Below are 17227 nucleotides of genomic sequence, written 5' to 3'. Positions count from 1 at the left end.
TAAGACAGACACAGAATGAGATCAGATAAGACAGATAGACAGACAAACAGAATGAGATCAGATAAGACAGACAGATAGAAAGACAGACAGACAAAATGAGATCAGATAAGACAGATAGATAGACAGACAGACAGAATGAGATCAGATAAGACAGACAGATAGAAAAACAGACAGACAGAATGAGATCAGATAAGACAGATAGATAGACAGACAGACAGAATGAGATCAGATAAGACAGACAGATAGAAAGACAGACAGACAGAATGAGATCAGATAAGACAGACAGATAGAAAGACAGACAGACAGACAGAATGAGATCAGATAAGACAGATAGACAGACAGATAAAATAAGATCAGAGAAGACAGACAGACACAGACAGAATGAGATCAGATAAGACAGAGACAGACAGAATGAGATCAGATAAGAGACAGACAGATAGGCAGACAGATTAAATAAGATCAGAGAAGATAGACAGACACACAGACAGAATAACATCAGATAAGACAAACACATAGAGAGACAGATAAACAGAAAGACTAAATAAGATCAGAGAAGGTAGATGGCAGACAGACACACAGAATGAGATCAGATAAGACAGAGACACAGACAGACTGACTGACAGGTAGATAGAATGAGATCACTGATAACAGCCCAGGGGTGATTTTAGTTAAACTGAAGTTGATCATCGGTGTAAATATAAATTGTGTCTATTTCTTGTTTTTTTTAATAACCTGTCTGGCTGTCAATTTTTTTGTTATAGCTGACACTTTACAATGTTATGTTTATGCTCCTTTCTTAATGTATATTTTGGCCACAGGCAGCCTTCATCCTCCTTCAGGTTGTTTCATTCAGAAAACTCTTAAATGTTTTTTTCAGAGTCATATAAGAGTGCTTTAATTTCAGAAAAGCTTGCAGATTGAACCGGTTTACAAAACCGGAACCATATTAAAGGCTCAAGGAATCAGTTCTGAAACCGATATTATTAAACTCGGATTCTTAAACCGAACTAACGTTCAAGTTAAAACAATTCAAATCGATACGGGGCAAACGTTTTCCTTTTTAATAGATTTACATCTGAAACTAGAATAAACATGGTTAAAGTTTCTTAAATACTTTAAGTATCATTTAAAATAACGACAGAAAGGATTTCAGATTATTTGTACAGGTGTAAACAGTCAAATAAGAGACTCGGGGATATTTAAGAATAGTGAAGTGATTTATATTTTATGGTAAAGATTTAACAGTGTTTTCGATTAGGGGTTTCGCATGTTGCTGTCCAACAGTGTATTTAATTTCAGTTTCATAATGCTCTTTTCTTATAAAAAACAACCTTATTATCAGAAGATAGAACACCAATTGCTATAAAAATGTAAAATAGGAAAACATGCAATTCAGAACTATAAACATAAGATACATATAAAAAAAAAAAAGGACTCGAAACACTAACAAGAGAAACTGAAGACAATAAAATCATCTGTTACAACAAATAAACTTTTGTGAATCTAAAGCCAATGAATATTTCCATAATTTCCACAAATACTATTTTGTTTTTAGTGCAGTGTGCAGGACTCGTCGGAGCGAAGAAAACAGGATGTTCCGTACGGCCAAAAAAAAAAAGTACATCACTAAAAATAGACGCACGGAAGCCACACAGATCCCGAAGAAAGCGAGCAGGAAGCTGTAGCCATTACTCATAATAACAAAAGCAGAATAAAACATAATAAATATCAATGACGTGAGCCGCTATTTCTTTTAAAAGCCGGAAACACGTCATCGGATTTTAACCTCTACTTCGTCAAAGTAGAAATGTAGAAAGGTTTAATGAAATTCCAAAAAAAAGAAAAAAGAAAAAGAAAAAAAGAAGAAAACAAAAACACGTTAAATTGTGTTATCAGTGTGTTCTTCAGTAAAGCTGTTGAGTTGAAAAGTGTCCTTGAATACGGCGGACTCGAACTCGTTTGGCATCATCACATTTTAAAACACTGAAAATCAAGAAGCTCAAATCAGTCAGAACAGCGAGGGAAAAAATCAACCCGTGTTTTGTTCACGGTTGTTTTTTTTTTCTTTCATGGAGGCAAAAAAAACAACAGAGTGCTAGTGCTTTGTACGACGATTTGGGCCCTTCGAAGCCAAGTGCGTTTGACAAAGTTGTCATCGCGTCGTGACGATGACACGCGTGTCCTTGCCGCAGGATTATTTTTGGCATTGAAAAATGAGAAGAATGCTGCGTTTCGTTTCGAGACAACACACGACACAGACAGTGCTATCGAATCCCAACCTCATGAATGCTTAATGAGCGTTCGTGATGACTTCACGCCCTTTCTTTATACCATTATTCAGTCTGTCTATTCACAGAGTCTCTTGGTCTGCGTCTCTCCAGACGCTGTTAAGAGATCACCAGACTCCAGGGAAAGTGAGACTCGTCCTTTCCAGCAGTCTCCTCTGGAAAAGCAAGGACGTGGGGTGGTGGGTGGTGTTTGGTGGGGGTTGAAAAGTGAAGAGTGAAAGACTGTCTCTGTCTCACACAGTGTTAGAGAACACACACTTCAGACGCAAGTGTGCTGAAGCCCTTTAAAACAATTCGGAGGAAGGCAGAACAGCCAGATTTTTGCAAAGAAGAAAAAAGTGGTGGATTGTTTTTTGTTTTTGTCTTTGTTCAAGTACGCGTTAAAAGGAAAGGGGAATAAATCGGTTTGGAGGAATCCATCGAGTCGGCATGCAAGTACACACACAAATCACTAAGATAACAGACCGCAGAGGTGCAACAAGTAGGAGTTTTGCTCCCTTTTCATTAAAGAGACCAGTAAAAATGCTACGAAGGTGTAACAAATACTACAGACGATACAGAAGCCAAGCACAAAAACGGTCACGGTCTATTTAAAACAACAACAACAACAACAACAACTGGAAGTAAAAATATCGTTCAAGTCTTTCTACCTATTGCACCTGTAACGGCACGGCCACATTTTAATCTTCTAATCATCCTCTTCTGTTTACGTGATGTAGCACCGATCCGGCTTTTAGCGGCTTTTTTTAACGAGTTGGTGACAATTTCAAGTTGCTTATCGTTTAGCTCACGTGATTCGGCTTTTTAAAAAATAAATAACGTCATGCATATATTGCCATTTAGCACATTCTTGTACAGTGACAGTCACGATTCGTCCTAATGTATACAGTATATATTCGTATAAAACCGTTCTCTGTGGATGTGAATCTGTACAGTGACAAATATGATATTTTGTTTGTTTATATAATAATAAATCTAAAATCATTCCCTTCTATCCCATATGGCTTTTCTGTCCTGACATCCTAGCCTTGATATAGATCGAAATTTTCCCTTTTGAAAAATAAGATTTCTTGCTAAAACTCTACATGCTAAAAACGTCTCGCGTGCCATTGCACAAGGTAACTTTTGTGTACATTCAATCAAATCAAAAAAGCTCACGTCGTATTAAAACTTCGGACGTCAGAATCCACTAAAAATAAAGACTCTCTGTGAGCCACTTAGCCTTTAAATGGCTTCATTGAACCGCTGTTTGATCGCGCCATTGATGGCCCCTTATAATTTTCACACACACGATGAGTTTTCAAGCTGCCACGTTCAGTTAAATGACTCTCCAGTGATGGATCTGGTCTCGAAGCTTCACACCTGTCCTGCTTCATCTCTCCAATTCGAACTCGTTCGGTTAATGCTTTTCTTCATCGACCTCCGTTTCCACATGTAGTCATCAGGATAGCATCAAAACGGCATCGAATCTGAGGTGTCGGATCGTCGGTGAGGGTCACAGTTTCGGGTCGTCGTCCGGGATCTGGGTCTTGGCGTGAGAAGCCGAGGAAGAAGATGAGGAAGATGACGACGAAGAGCTACGTCGAGTCTCGACGCCTGTGCTGGTCATCTTCAGCTTGCGGCGTTTGGCCAGCGGTGCGTTGTCTACACTCTTCAGGAAGAAACCTTCTCGCTTGCCTCTGTTAAACGCCTGAAGGAGACAGCGGCAAGAAAAAAAAAATTGGACCAAGTAATTATTCCTGCAATAATTTGCTTTCTAAGAATTTCTGAGAATTCAACAAATGCAGATGACTTGTTCCACATTCGCTGTGCCTACGTTTCAGAAGCATGCCTTATAGTGAAAGATATTGTGACAGAAGAACCGTCAAACACCTCTGAGTGCTTCACAAAGCACGGCTGTCACCTGCTACTTATTCCTGTTGTACACATAAAGGTTTAAACTGTTATCATCGAGAGCAGAAGAACCTGCGCTCTATTCAGAAGGCAGTATTTGTGGGCAGAATTTATATTATTAATAAAAATATAGGCTTATAGCAGCAGTTACACTCTGAAATCATTCTGCACTGCCAGGAATTTGTCATCAGCTGCCTTTTAGTAGTGATGCTCATAAATCTTCCACTAATGAGCATGTCACATTATGCCTTCTAAGGTCACGGATCTCACGAGTCATGACCAAAGCGGTCTTTTTATTTGTCTTCGACACCGAAAATCGGGCTGGATCTTCCATAATGAGAAGTCAGTTTAAAGGATAATTAAACGGTGATGCTGATGGGTAACCTTGTATGTGGCATTGACGTAGGTGCGGACGGTGGGGCCACTAGATTCCAGGACGTCGGGCGTGCAGAGAGGGGTAGAAGAAACACCTCCGCCTTGCAGCCACGCGTTCTCCTTCAGATCTGAAAGTTTGAGTCGCAGCTCAGGGTCCACTGTTAACAGACCTGAGAACAAACAGAGACACATTACATAACTTGAGAGAGATCGAGAGAGAGAGAGAGAGAGCGAGAGAGAGAGAGAGAGAGAGAGAGAGAGAGAGAGAGAGAGAGACAAAAGAAACTTGTAACGGAAACGCTGATGTTTTGTATTGGTGCTGATATTCCCACATTCCAGGAGGATGTGCCTTGTGGAACAATGCCAAAAGTCTTTGAGCGTATTTCCTAAACTGCTTCTCGATTGGTCAGAATAAACATGCGGGAAATTTCAACGAAACTCCGGAAGTATACAAAAAGAGGAAAATACAGGAAAATACAGCATACAGTACACCATGGAGAGACGACTGCACGCTGCAGTTATGTTCGTGGTTGTAATCTACTACATCGCTTGTATACAGCATTCTATGCAAAGTCTTAAGTTTCAGAATGAAGCGCGGATGCAGCTTGAAAATATCGTTTTAATGCACTGCAAACGGCGAAGACGCATCGCAAGACACTTCAGGAGGCGGAGAGCATTACTTTTGCAAAACTGTGACATGCTCATCTTCCGAAAATATTGCCAACGACCCACTACGGCAGCTGGTTTAGTCCAAAATGCGCAATACTTTTAGCAGTTAGGTCTATTCGAACTCTAACCGTGTTCTCACCACAAACGAACCGTACCAGAGTTCGCTGGTACGATTCAACCGAACTAAACAAGGCAGGTGTGAAAGCATCCTTAATCTGTCATTAAAGTGAGGGGAGATGTACGGTAACTAAGTATTAGGAGAGAAATGACCATTTTTCTCCTCTTACCAGCTTACGTCAGAGCTTCTCGGTCTGTTTGAAGCCAAAATCAAGGCTGTATATGTACATATGTTTGTATTAGTATTGCTTCCCAAGCTACCAGTTGCTCAACATATTACTATTCCACCTACATCTAATGACTAATAACATTAATCATAATCATGATGACTAATTTATGTGGTCTTGACACACTGGGGTTGAAATCACGTCTTTTGCTGCTGTCCGTATATTAATACAGAGTCACCTTAACGCAGCCCTGTGTTCAAAATGTCTTTTTTTTAAAATAGGAAACTTCTGATTCTGATTATATACATAGAAATTGTAGATTATAGATTACAGATCATCTATATGTATAGAAAGCTAATTCACTGGTGATGGGAACTGGAGAACCTACCTCTGACTAGGTCTTTGGCCTCCTCGGACACGCCTTTCCAAGCATCGCCATCCAATGAGAAGTCCCCTTCTTTAATCTTGTGCATGATGTCGGCAGCGTGCGATGAGGTCATTCCTTTCTTCTCGCTCTGGAACGGGACTTGTCCGGAAAGCATGGTGTACTGAAGAAAAATAGCACACAGTACGGTCATATGCAAAATAATAATGAATACATATAATATGGGTTGTGATAGCTTAGTGGTTAAGGTGTTAAACTGTTCAGAAGGTTGTGTGTTCGAATTCCCAGGTCTGCCAAGCTGCCACTGCTGGGCTCTTAGCCCTCAAATGCTCGGTTGCATAAAATGAGATAAAAACCTAAGTTGCTCTGGATAAGGGCTTCTGCCAAATGCTGAAAATGTAACTCAGAAAGAAACATTAATATACAGTGGTGTTGGATTTTGTTTTCCCTTAAAACTGCATGTTGTGTTTTCTGTGAATAATATTTCAATTTGTTTGATGATCTGAAACATTAAAGTGTGAAAAAAAAAAAAATCAGGAAGGGTGCCAAGACTTTTTCACACAGCCGTATACACTGCCAAAGCATCAGAGGCTTGTTGACAGGCTTAGAATAGCCAGATAGAAAGAACTTGGTAAGATGTTGTGTACTACTCACTTTATAGAACAACACAAACTGGTTCTAACCAGAACAGGAAAAGGAGGGAGAACACCACAAACTGGTTCTAACCAGAACACCACAAACTGGTTGTAACCAGAACAGGAAAAGGAGGGAGAAGAACTGGTGATCAATTTCAAAGAAGGAAATTTCCAAGCGATCCCTAAGCGCGTGTGTGTGTGTGTGTGTGTGTGTGTGTGTGTGTGTGTGTGTGTAAAGTAAATAAATAAATATTCATTTCTACTCAAACACAAAACACACACCAGGATGACTCCAAGGCTCCAGAGGTCACACGCCTTGTCATATCCGGAGTTGTGAAAAAGTTCAGGCGCGGCGTACTGCAGTGTGAAGCATGGCGTCTGCAGTGGAGCACTGCCCGTTGGGAACAAGCGTGCAAACCCAAAATCGATCACTTTCAGCAACGAGTCCTCAGCATCATCAGCAAAAAGTATGTTCTGAGAGAGGGAAAGATGAAGGAAGCCAGCAGGAGGAAAGAAGGCAGGAAAACAACATATTTTTAGTTTTTTTTTTGCTCAGGTCTGAACCAAAACAACCAAATTTGCCTGTGTGGAAAACTTTAGTAAAAGTGACACAATCTTGTAATAGATCGATTAAGTGATGTATAATGAATGGAGTACAAGTCTTGATTATACAGCATTCGCTTGCTCTGAAGTAGAACTCCTTTAGGTGGTGCTGTTTATTCCACATCTGTACAGTGTGTGTGATTACTACAGACATGAACTTCCCGTTTCTGAGAAAACAGTGGAAAACAAGTTCAGTCCCAATTCATTAATGATGCAAATCTAAAGCTACGTTCACACATGCAGCGATTTCAAGCGATTTATTCGTAGCGGGTGCGACTGATGTTCCGGATCGGATTTCATGCGGCTAAAATGAATTAATTCTGGCGAGACAGCATTTGTGTTTAAAATTAATCGGTATATCATATAATACGAGATAAAGGAGAAACTCTCGTGTGCTCTTCAGGCTTTACTTCCTCTGGACAGACCCGACCTCGATGTAACTGAACGGTATCTAGTTGTTTTGTCGCAACAGGGCGCATGAACGTATGTCTACAAAATTTGTTTTTATCACATTTAAGTCTAAGATATAGCGGCTTCTTTGTAAGCGAGAAAGAATGTGGATGTGTGTTATCAATATGTTCGACATAGCGGAGGATGTAGGAATACCAGAACATCTTCAGGAATGTGTAAATAACCAGAATTCATTGCTGCCATATTGGCTAAGATATTTCACGCTAGTGTATAATGCTTGTACATTTTAATTTGTGTTATATAGTTGCATATTTCGAGTGCTTTAAGATTGTGGGTTTTGACCCGATGAGCGTTTTCCCCCTGAGCCATTGTTGTAATACTGACCACACTAGTGTTTAGTTCAGACTGAACGTCGCACTACTCGTCAGGCAATTCCCACATTCGCATGCAAATCAGATGCAAATCAGATGCAAATGAACCGTGCTTTCCTGCGATGAAAGCAATTAGGATCTCATTTGTGTCGTACAATGGATGGGTTCAGAACTGCTGCAGTTTATTATATTACCTTTAGAGGTGTATTACATCTCTATCTATCCTTCGTTGTGTTTAAGTCCTTTCTGGAGTTCATCTATCACTTATCCTTTTATTTATTCATTTATCATAGATTCACCTCTGGCTTGAGGTCTCGGTGCACGACTCCAGCCTCGTGCATGTAGCTGACGGCGGACACCAGGCTCTTCATCAGTAGACTGGCCTCCCCTTCAGCAAACAGCTTCTTTCTCTTTAGTCGCTCCAGGAGCTCGCCCCCATGCAGCAGCTCCATTACCATATACGTGTGATACTGAGAGCACAGATAATCAGATAATAAGTAGTAAATAGTGACCTTCCCGGACAGGCGTTTAATTATAGAGGTAATATAACCGTCGAATACCTGATCGGCGTAGACCTCGTGAAGGGTAACAATGTTCGGATGAGATTCACACTGTCTAAGTGCTGCGATCTCCCTCTGAGTCATGGACTCCATCCTGTAGCAACACCACAAACAACAGTTTATTATTTATGCATGAACAGAAAGTTTTCACTCAGAATCCATAGCCTAGAGTCAAGAAGTTCGAAGCAAAGACTCGGATTCCCATCTGAAACGGGTTACTGCACACCTGCGGCTGACGATTTTAACAGCGTATTCCTGGCCACTCTGCTTGTGCCTGCACTTCCTGCAGACGGAGAAACTGCCCTCGCCCAGCGGCGGCCCCTGAAGACACAGCTCGTAATGCAAGAAAAACTGGGACTCCTAAGAGAGAGCGACGTGGAGAAATAAAAAGAGCTTAAACAACTGTGAAGAGAATTCGAATGATCCGGTGACTCCAGAAATATTGGCACCCCCATGAAAATTACAAGGACTTCCCCTACCCATAATGAGAGGGATTAAAGTGTCAAAATTTACAATCCATAATATCGTAATAAACTACAAACGATTAAAAGAGTTGCATTAAAGTTCTTAAATAAATAAATAAATAAATTGCAGCAACTAAATTTCCACTTCCATTTTGAATAATTTTTTTTTAGTCAAATGAGAAACTTTTTTTTTTTGCGTATTTTTTATTATTATTATTATTTTTTTTGGTGGAAATCCTTGGTAGAAAGATCGTTGTGGTGGATATCCTTCTAAAAGTAACGCCAGACGTTACATTACTTAGAACAATCTAAATAAAGGGTGGCAATAATTTTGCATAACCAAAACCTACAGTCACAGTACAGTAATGACAACAGTAATTAATTTATAGTATATAACTTGCCATTTATTATGTGTGAATAAATAAATAAATAAATGAATGAATGAATGAATGAATGAATGAATGAATGAATAAATAAATAGATGTTTCCTGCCTGTGGAAGGAATAATAAATAATGAATAAATAATAATAAAAATAACATATTTCTCTTCTTTTTCTATTTCTGAATTGCCATTAAAAATTGTGACGTTAGCAAGTAGCAGCACCTTTAACATGGCGCTACGCTGAACCGTAGCAGAGCCAGGTCTGTCCACGTTTACTGGAGCATCCAGGAAATCTCCCATCACAGCATTCTTGTTGAACAAGATGGATGGAGCTACAAACGAATAGCCCTGAAATCAGGAAATAGCATTGAAAGAAAGTAAGGTGCTTGTGTATATCTGGGAACAGCAATCTGGTTTGGGAAGCATTCACCAAAACAATAGGTTGCTAAGCATTATTTCATAATGTGTGTGAACGTGTGTGTACCTGGAAGAGACGGTCAGTGCTGGGAGGTGTGCTAGCAGGAGAATAGACCGGATCCATGCCGGTGAACTCCTCAGCAAAATTCCCCACATCCAGCTCATTACGCAGCTCTGGCTTGAATGGACTTGCAACCTTCTTCGCCGCCAAATCTACCCAATTCATTCCCTACAGAATAAAAGGATTTGAGATGGCAGTGCCACCACGCGTTCTGCACCAATCCTGAAACAAACTTATCCTTTAAATACGGCTTCTAAAACTAAAGCACCTTGAAGAAAGGATGACTCTTAATGTCCTCGGCTCCCCTGGGCCCAGAACCCAGTCTCTTATGTGGGTCTTTTACCAGGAGTTTCCTGATCAGGTCCTGAGCCACCGGCCCGATTATAGAAGGGAAAGGAGGCTCACAGCGTAAGATACGCCTGGAGGAGGAAGCAGAGATCCAGAGATTTAAAAAAAAATGTGATTAAATCGAGACAGACAAATGGGAAAGATGAAGAGACGGAACGAGAGATGCAGACACGAGAGACAGACATCAACTTTAAATGAATCAATACTCCTCCACAAGCTAATTTAAGTGCTTCCTAAAGTAATTCATTAGAGCCTTTACAGCATTAAGGAGTGGGATACAGAGGATGAGGGATAATGTTATAAGTGAACAGGGAAAATAAGGCAGTACAAATGAGTGTGTGTGTGTGTGTGTGTGTGTGTGTGTGTGTGTGTGTGTGTGTGTGTGTGAGAGAGAGAGAGAGAGAAAGAGTGAGAGAGAGCGAGAGAGTGAGTAATATGGTGCGTGTGTGAGTGGAACCAGAGTGCAGGAATAAAGTGGACATGAGGGAAATAGTGTCACAAAAAAGTGTGTGGGGGAAAGAAAGAGATAGAGAGAGAGATTGTGTGTGTGTGTGTGTGTGTGTGTGTGTGTGTGTGTGTGTGTGTGTGTGTGTGTGTGTGTGTGTGAGAGACTCACTTGGACACCTCACTCTGGGAGTTCCTCTCACCCTCCAAGGTGAAAGGAGATGCACCAGTCAACAACTCAAACATGAGAATCCCCAAACTCCACCAATCCACTGACTACAGACACAGAGAGGATAGAAAAAGCAGAACTACTTATGAGTAGAAGCATGAAAAGAGAGAAGAAAGGAGAAGCGAGGCAGGAGAGGATCAAACGAATGAGGCAAAGATGAAAGCAAGGAAGGATACAGAGGAAAGGAATAAGGAAAGCAAAGATGTTTAGGGAAACATAATAAAAGCAGGAATAAAGGAGGTTAGGGGAGGGAAAGGAGTGAGTGAGGAAAGGAAAAGGAAAGGAAAGGAAAAAGATGCAGTCGCTCTAACCTTGCCATGGCCCGCCTTTCCTCTGATGATTTCTGGGGCCATGTATTCAATGGTACCACAGAATGAGTAGGTCCTCTCTTTCTGTTAACACAAGAGAGAACGTGTCTCTATCGTTATCCGTAAACACGAGAGAAGTCCTGCATTAAGTTTGAAGTTCACAGTCTTGTATTGATTGTGTTACATAACGTTTGCTTCAAACTCGTGTGACATCGATTAATTACATGTGACCTTTAACACTGAATGCAGAAAGAGACTCACATCCACAGATAGCAGTTTTGCTACAAGAAATGATTTAAAGGAGCAGTTTGTCATTTTAGAGCCCTCTGCTACCGAACCCATTCCTACTAAACCTACCTATGCCTCATAAACTGATTTTAAATGAAGGGCGCAGACATGGGGGCTAATTTCCTAGCCAAAATTCTCACTTAAGGCAAAACCACATTAGTTGTTGCATTGAAACAGAAAATTCCTAGAAGCTGAAGTCTCATTTTTATCATACCACCCACCACAGCGTTATCCTCATCTTCACACACACACACACACACACGTTTCTGGAGAATCTGTGTTACTCACCTCCTCCTCCAAAAACTCCTTACTCAGGCCAAAATCCGTGAGCACGACATGACCATCACTGTCCAGCAGAATGTTCTCTAGTTTAATGTCACGATACACGATGCCAAGCTGCAAACATCACAACACAACAACGGTGTTGAAAACACACTGACATACATTTAAGATACAGCGTGTAGCTCTTACAGCGACAATAGCGGTAATTCATTGTTTACATTAATCCTCAATGTATCTCCTTAATAGTCCTTAAGAGACCGGACGACGTCTCACCTTATGCAAGTGCTCCAGAGCGAGCACAATCTCTCCCACGTAGATTCGCACCTCATCCTCAGAGAAGTGATCGCGCTGGTACAGGTGAGTGAACATCTCTCCTCCGCTCACGTAATCTATAAACACGACAATAAAAAAAAACCAGACACGTGAGAACAGTTGGAAAAAATAAACGCCGTGGGTTCCTTTAATACTGTAGTAACGCTCGCTGTGTATCACTCAGTCTTTCCGTTTTATTTTTGACTTGAAACACTAACTCTAAAGCTTCCTTTGCTCTTTAAAAATGTAGGTTAAAATCATACAAATGATACAATCAAATAAAGAGGGATACTGTCTTAGGTATACACCCGTTCCCGATTTCTATTCAGTATATAGAATAAAACACGTCACAAAGCTTAAAGGTGGGGTGCACGATGTTTGAAAGCCAATGTTGACATTTGAAATCACCTAAACAAACACGCCCCTAACCCAAATGTGGGTCACCCCTGTTTTAATAGCTCTGCCCCACACATACATACAGTACATAACCCAGGTAGAACCTCCTGGGTCAGCTGACTGAAGGGATTTTTTTTTATCAATAAAAGAACTCAAAGAGTAATACTATGGTAATACAAATGTGTTTTTGTAGTACTGTGTGTTTTGTAGTACCGTGAAAGGTTAATCTCCGTTTCACGCGGAAGACGTTCAGTTCTCTCCAGCGCTGGAAAGCTGATCCTATATTAACACGGGTCCTGCTTCTTGCCTTATCGTAAGCCTTTTTTCGCTTTTCGTTTATATATCCGCCATGTCAATGTTTCAATCGCTTTCTGCTAATGTCACACGTGTGCACTGAACTCTCTCTTCGCTGCATATTGACAAGACACGCCCCTTTCTGCTTATTGGCTACACGTTTGTTTTGTTTGTCGGCCCGATTCAGTTTTCTGAAGCATTTCTCAAACAAAAAGTGCTGTGCCATAAACATAAGCTTTTTAATTAGTCCCCTTTGTTGGAAAAGCAAAATATATTAAATATTTATGTCATATACAAAATCTTTGATAAACATTCATAAAAATGTTGTTCTCACCCAGTATAAGGTGGAGTTTGGTCTGGGTCTGAAAGGCGTAGTGCAGCGTGACCAAGAAAGGCGACTGACGGATGTGTTCAAGAACCTGCCTCTCTGTCCGGGTGTGTTCAGCTGTCTTCGCCTTCTGAACGATCGCTGCCTTCTTCAGAACCTGCGCATCAAAAACCTTTTTGTTTATATACAGAACAATTATCAGTTGCATACAAAGATTCAGGGTGAGGGAGTCAGGGACACTGTAGTGACGATATTATCTATAATCTGTGTAATTAATATCGAATTATAGTGTGTCCAATATGTTTTTTTGAGATACAATCGCATTTTTCTGTTCAGGGCTACATTAAATATCTAGTGCAATATTTCTGGATATGGCAACACTGGCCTGGATTCTGATTTCCCTTTTCTCTTCATTCGCATTCTGTTATGTGATCATTTAAGAGCTCGTGGTTGTTTTTATTAAGATAGCAGCCCTTTCACAATTCAATTTCAGTAAAGCCTCCAGTACGACGTGTTTCTCAATTCAATTTCTGAGCACAACATGCCTCACCGGCCGTCTGTTTTTAGTGCTCACAGTCAGCGACGGCGTCCCGCTGTTACATAATTCAACATCCTTCCTCACAAGATGACTCAATGACAAGAAACAGAGTAAAGAAGTGGAAAAAAAGGAGCTGTAGTGATCTTACTAAAGAACCGTTGATGTGCTGGCTGTGATCGTGGTAGTATGTGTGTGAACTAAGGACAGAATGGGGGAAACTTTAGACAAACCTTCATAGCGTAAAGTTTGCCTTCATCGTGGCCGCTGATCTTCCGAACCAGGAACACTTTTCCGTAGGCTGGTAAAAGGAGATTAAGAGAGAGATGTGCCTGTTTTAGTTTATTTGTTAATGACTGAATAGGAGATAAGAGCTGAGGACAGACTGACATTTTGCAGTCAGGTTGTGCTGGATGATATGGGTTGGAGAGACAGAGAGGATTAAATAGACAAGCTGAGGGGGGGGGGGTTAAAGCAAGAGAAGGAGTGGGAGAGGAAAAGGGAGCGAGAGCATGAGAGACAGAGAGAGGAATTTATAGACAGCGCAAGAGAGACAAGCAGAGAGACAGATAGACAGACAGACGGACAGAGAAAATCAGAGCGACAGAGTGAGTGATAAAGAGGAAGAGAGATCCACACAGAGAGAGAGATTGTGGAGTTTTCTGTTAAATTTAGGAAGTTCCTATATTATCAATATATCAGGAATGTAATTATGCATCGTATAAAGTCTTTTAGCATATCTGAAAGTAAATGACATTTTTGCTGCCTGTTAGATTGCAAAAATTCACCGATATTAAACCTATTCCTCAAAAACACAATGGGTTAATGAATAGCAATGAATTTAATACTGATAGTGAAGCTACTGGATAGATTAATATAACCACAGAGTGGTGGTGGTTGTGTAATTATTATCACTGTATTAAGAAATGCTAGGTACTGTGCAACCCAATAAACCTATTAAGTGACGTAACATATAAATGATTTACTGTTTTATAAACTATTTCCCTAGAAGTTATTTTCCTTTACTTTCAGTAATTAACATCTCATTTAGAGACACAAGCTAAGTGGATGCTCCGGATGGCCACCAGCTCAGACGCTGTTTCAGTTCACAGCATGTTACAGCGTTACAGTGACCTTGCAAGCCAAAACAGAGAGACAGCAGACGAACGGAAGGGAAAAAAATTATCACACAGGCGTAATTCTGAGCAACGGTCCAGCTGGGTGTCTCACCTCCAGTGCCGAGCACTTTGAGTAGTTCAAAGTTCTCCATGCCAACTTTCTCAGTGTGTCCTGTGAGATTCGCTGTGGAGAGAAATGGATAACTGTGAGAGGGATCATCACTTTCTAGTTCACAAACACACACACAGTCTGTCTTTCTCTGTCTGTTAAATTGACACTGATAGTATCAATGCCAGTGAAAGTTCTGGGTTGCCAGATTGCCTTGAATATTCCACACTAATCAAGGTTTGAAATCCAGATTGAACTTATTGTTAAACCAAAATGTGCAAAATTATTTTTTTAATTTGTAATTAATTTAAACACATTAAAACAAGAAAAGCTTTTTCTCTTTAACATGACAAGCTGCATGTTTTTTAAATGAATTACAAGAAGAAGAAAAAAAGACAGATTCTTAGATGTTCATTAAAATGTTCATAGGAACTGTTCAATAATTTGTTAATGATAAACACTGGTTGTACAAGAGGATTAAATCACGGTCATAAGAGAATAATTTACTTTGAGGTGGTAACAAGTGTACTGTGGTATAAAACATTGCACAAGGAATACAAAACGTATTTTTTTGATATAACGGTGTTATCAGAGCCAACTCCGCTGCCAAGTTATGCAAAACGTGGCAGGAATGATAGCGACCTGCTTTGAGTTTTGTCCTGTGCTCATGTTCAACATCTGTGCCAATCATCTCATACATAACCAAAATAAAATTTGATCAATGATTTAGGTGCAGATATTTTTGCTGTCCATACCAAGACTCATACTCAGATAGTCCGACTGCACCTTTCCCTTCAGATATTATACCGTAGACCGTGTTGTTGACAATACAAGTAAATGTTACACCAGTAGATGCATTGTAGATATTTTTACACATTCAGTCTTAAACAAAAACTAAGAAAAAGAAAAGCTTTTCCATCTACAGTTCGTGCATACCCATGTCACTGAGGAAATCCTATGTTTCTTTCATTTTACTTATAAATGTAGACACAGAGGTGGGCAGATGGACTAATGCTCAGCGATGCATTAGGTTTTGATCCTGAAGGGTAGGTTTAAGATATCAGTGTGCCCTGACATCCCAGACAAACAAAAAGGGGTAACTGATGTATGGATGGATGAATGAAATTCACTGATTTTTTTTTTTTTTTTTGGCAACACACACACACACACACACACACACACACACACACACACACACACACACACACACACAATGTGCGACAGGTGTACTCTACCCTTGATGTCACGACAAGCCAAGTAAATGTGCAGTTTTTCTAAAACCCCAGAGGGATTGAGCTGATAGGAGGTGTATGTGATGTGATGTGATGACCCACCGTTAGTGATCTCATGTTTAACTGTACACGTTTTCTTTCTTGTCTCTCTGTCCGAATCCTCACTGCTGCTGCAGCTGCTTTCTCCAGACATGTTGCTGCTGAAATTCAGTGTATTCTCGCAAATGCACGGATTTAGACACAGTTCTCTTCCGGTGTACAATCATCTATATGAATCAGGCTTATTTAAGATCATAAACCATCACCGTAATCTTCATGATCATGATCATCAGACCCGGACGTGAACAGACGACATGCTTGTTTTTGTTGTGTTTTCAGATAATCTCTCAACTCACAAACCCTTCTGACATGTCCACTAATATCATTAGGGATTCTCTGAAGTGCATTAAATCCTTTCCATAAACATTCTGGATTATAAACACGGTTATTTTGTGGTCCGTCGACACTGTTACCGTATTTCCTACTTCGAGCTATCGGCTAACGTTATACTGACAAATGTTATCAAATATAACGAACAAACGTTTAAAACACGAATCCTTACTTCTTATAGTTCTGTCAGCACTTTAAATGATATATAACGTTCACCTCCGTATACCTGAACAATTAGCATCAAGTAAAGACACAGTAACAGCTAACAGGCTAGAAGCTAACAGGCTAACCGCTAACAGGCTAAAAGCTAACAGGCGTTCAATTCGTCTTGACAGTTCATTAAAACTCTATGACATTTCTCTTTAACGCTCTTTCTTCTCGTCGGAAGCTATTTTCGCCTAAAAAAAACACGAAAGCAAAATCAATAAAATGTTAATTCATTGAGAGAAAAAAGAGGAAAAAAGTCTACACTATGAGATACTTCAGCTACGGAAGCCGAAATGTTTTTTAAAGGCGCGTCTGGAAGGTTGGAAAGGGAAGTTTCTTAGCGTAAAGTTCACACCCAGAACTGGTTCCTGATTCAGTCACTCCTGGGTTGGGTTCCATCCGAAACCGCCTAAATAATGCGCCAAAAAACAGCTATGCCACATGGGCTACTTTAGGTACTGGTGTAAAATATATAGTTTTTGGACGGAACCCTGAAATAATGCTGTTTTAAAGTGTGGTTTAAAAGTTTTGAGACCTTTTACAGCCATTGACAAATCTAAATAAAAATAA

The 17227-nt window shown here is 40.2% G+C and overlaps 1 protein-coding gene across 1 annotated transcript; it reads right to left on the bottom strand.

Moving 5' to 3' along the window:
* Positions 1 to 1038: 1038 nt before the first annotated feature.
* rps6ka4 (ribosomal protein S6 kinase, polypeptide 4) lies at positions 1039 to 16974 on the bottom strand. The gene is made up of 18 exons (XM_027132914.2): positions 16124 to 16974; positions 14793 to 14864; positions 13796 to 13863; positions 13034 to 13184; positions 11971 to 12086; positions 11704 to 11811; positions 11131 to 11211; positions 10763 to 10866; positions 10067 to 10217; positions 9805 to 9966; positions 9543 to 9668; positions 8701 to 8834; positions 8475 to 8568; positions 8214 to 8384; positions 6812 to 7003; positions 5898 to 6057; positions 4566 to 4726; positions 1039 to 3978 (listed from the first exon to the last, which is right to left on the bottom strand). The coding sequence occupies exons 1-18, from the start codon at positions 16212 to 16214 to the stop codon at positions 3784 to 3786; spliced, it is 2337 nt and encodes a 778-aa protein (XP_026988715.1). The 5' UTR covers positions 16215 to 16974; the 3' UTR covers positions 1039 to 3783.
* Positions 16975 to 17227: the final 253 nt, after the last annotated feature.

The sequence above is a fragment of the Tachysurus fulvidraco genome, chromosome 26 (assembly GCF_022655615.1).
Source record: "Tachysurus fulvidraco isolate hzauxx_2018 chromosome 26, HZAU_PFXX_2.0, whole genome shotgun sequence".
NCBI classification, from domain to species: domain Eukaryota; kingdom Metazoa; phylum Chordata; class Actinopteri; order Siluriformes; family Bagridae; genus Tachysurus; species Tachysurus fulvidraco.
Note: the sequence above shows the minus strand (reverse complement) of the source record. Positions and strands in the feature narration are given on the sequence as shown.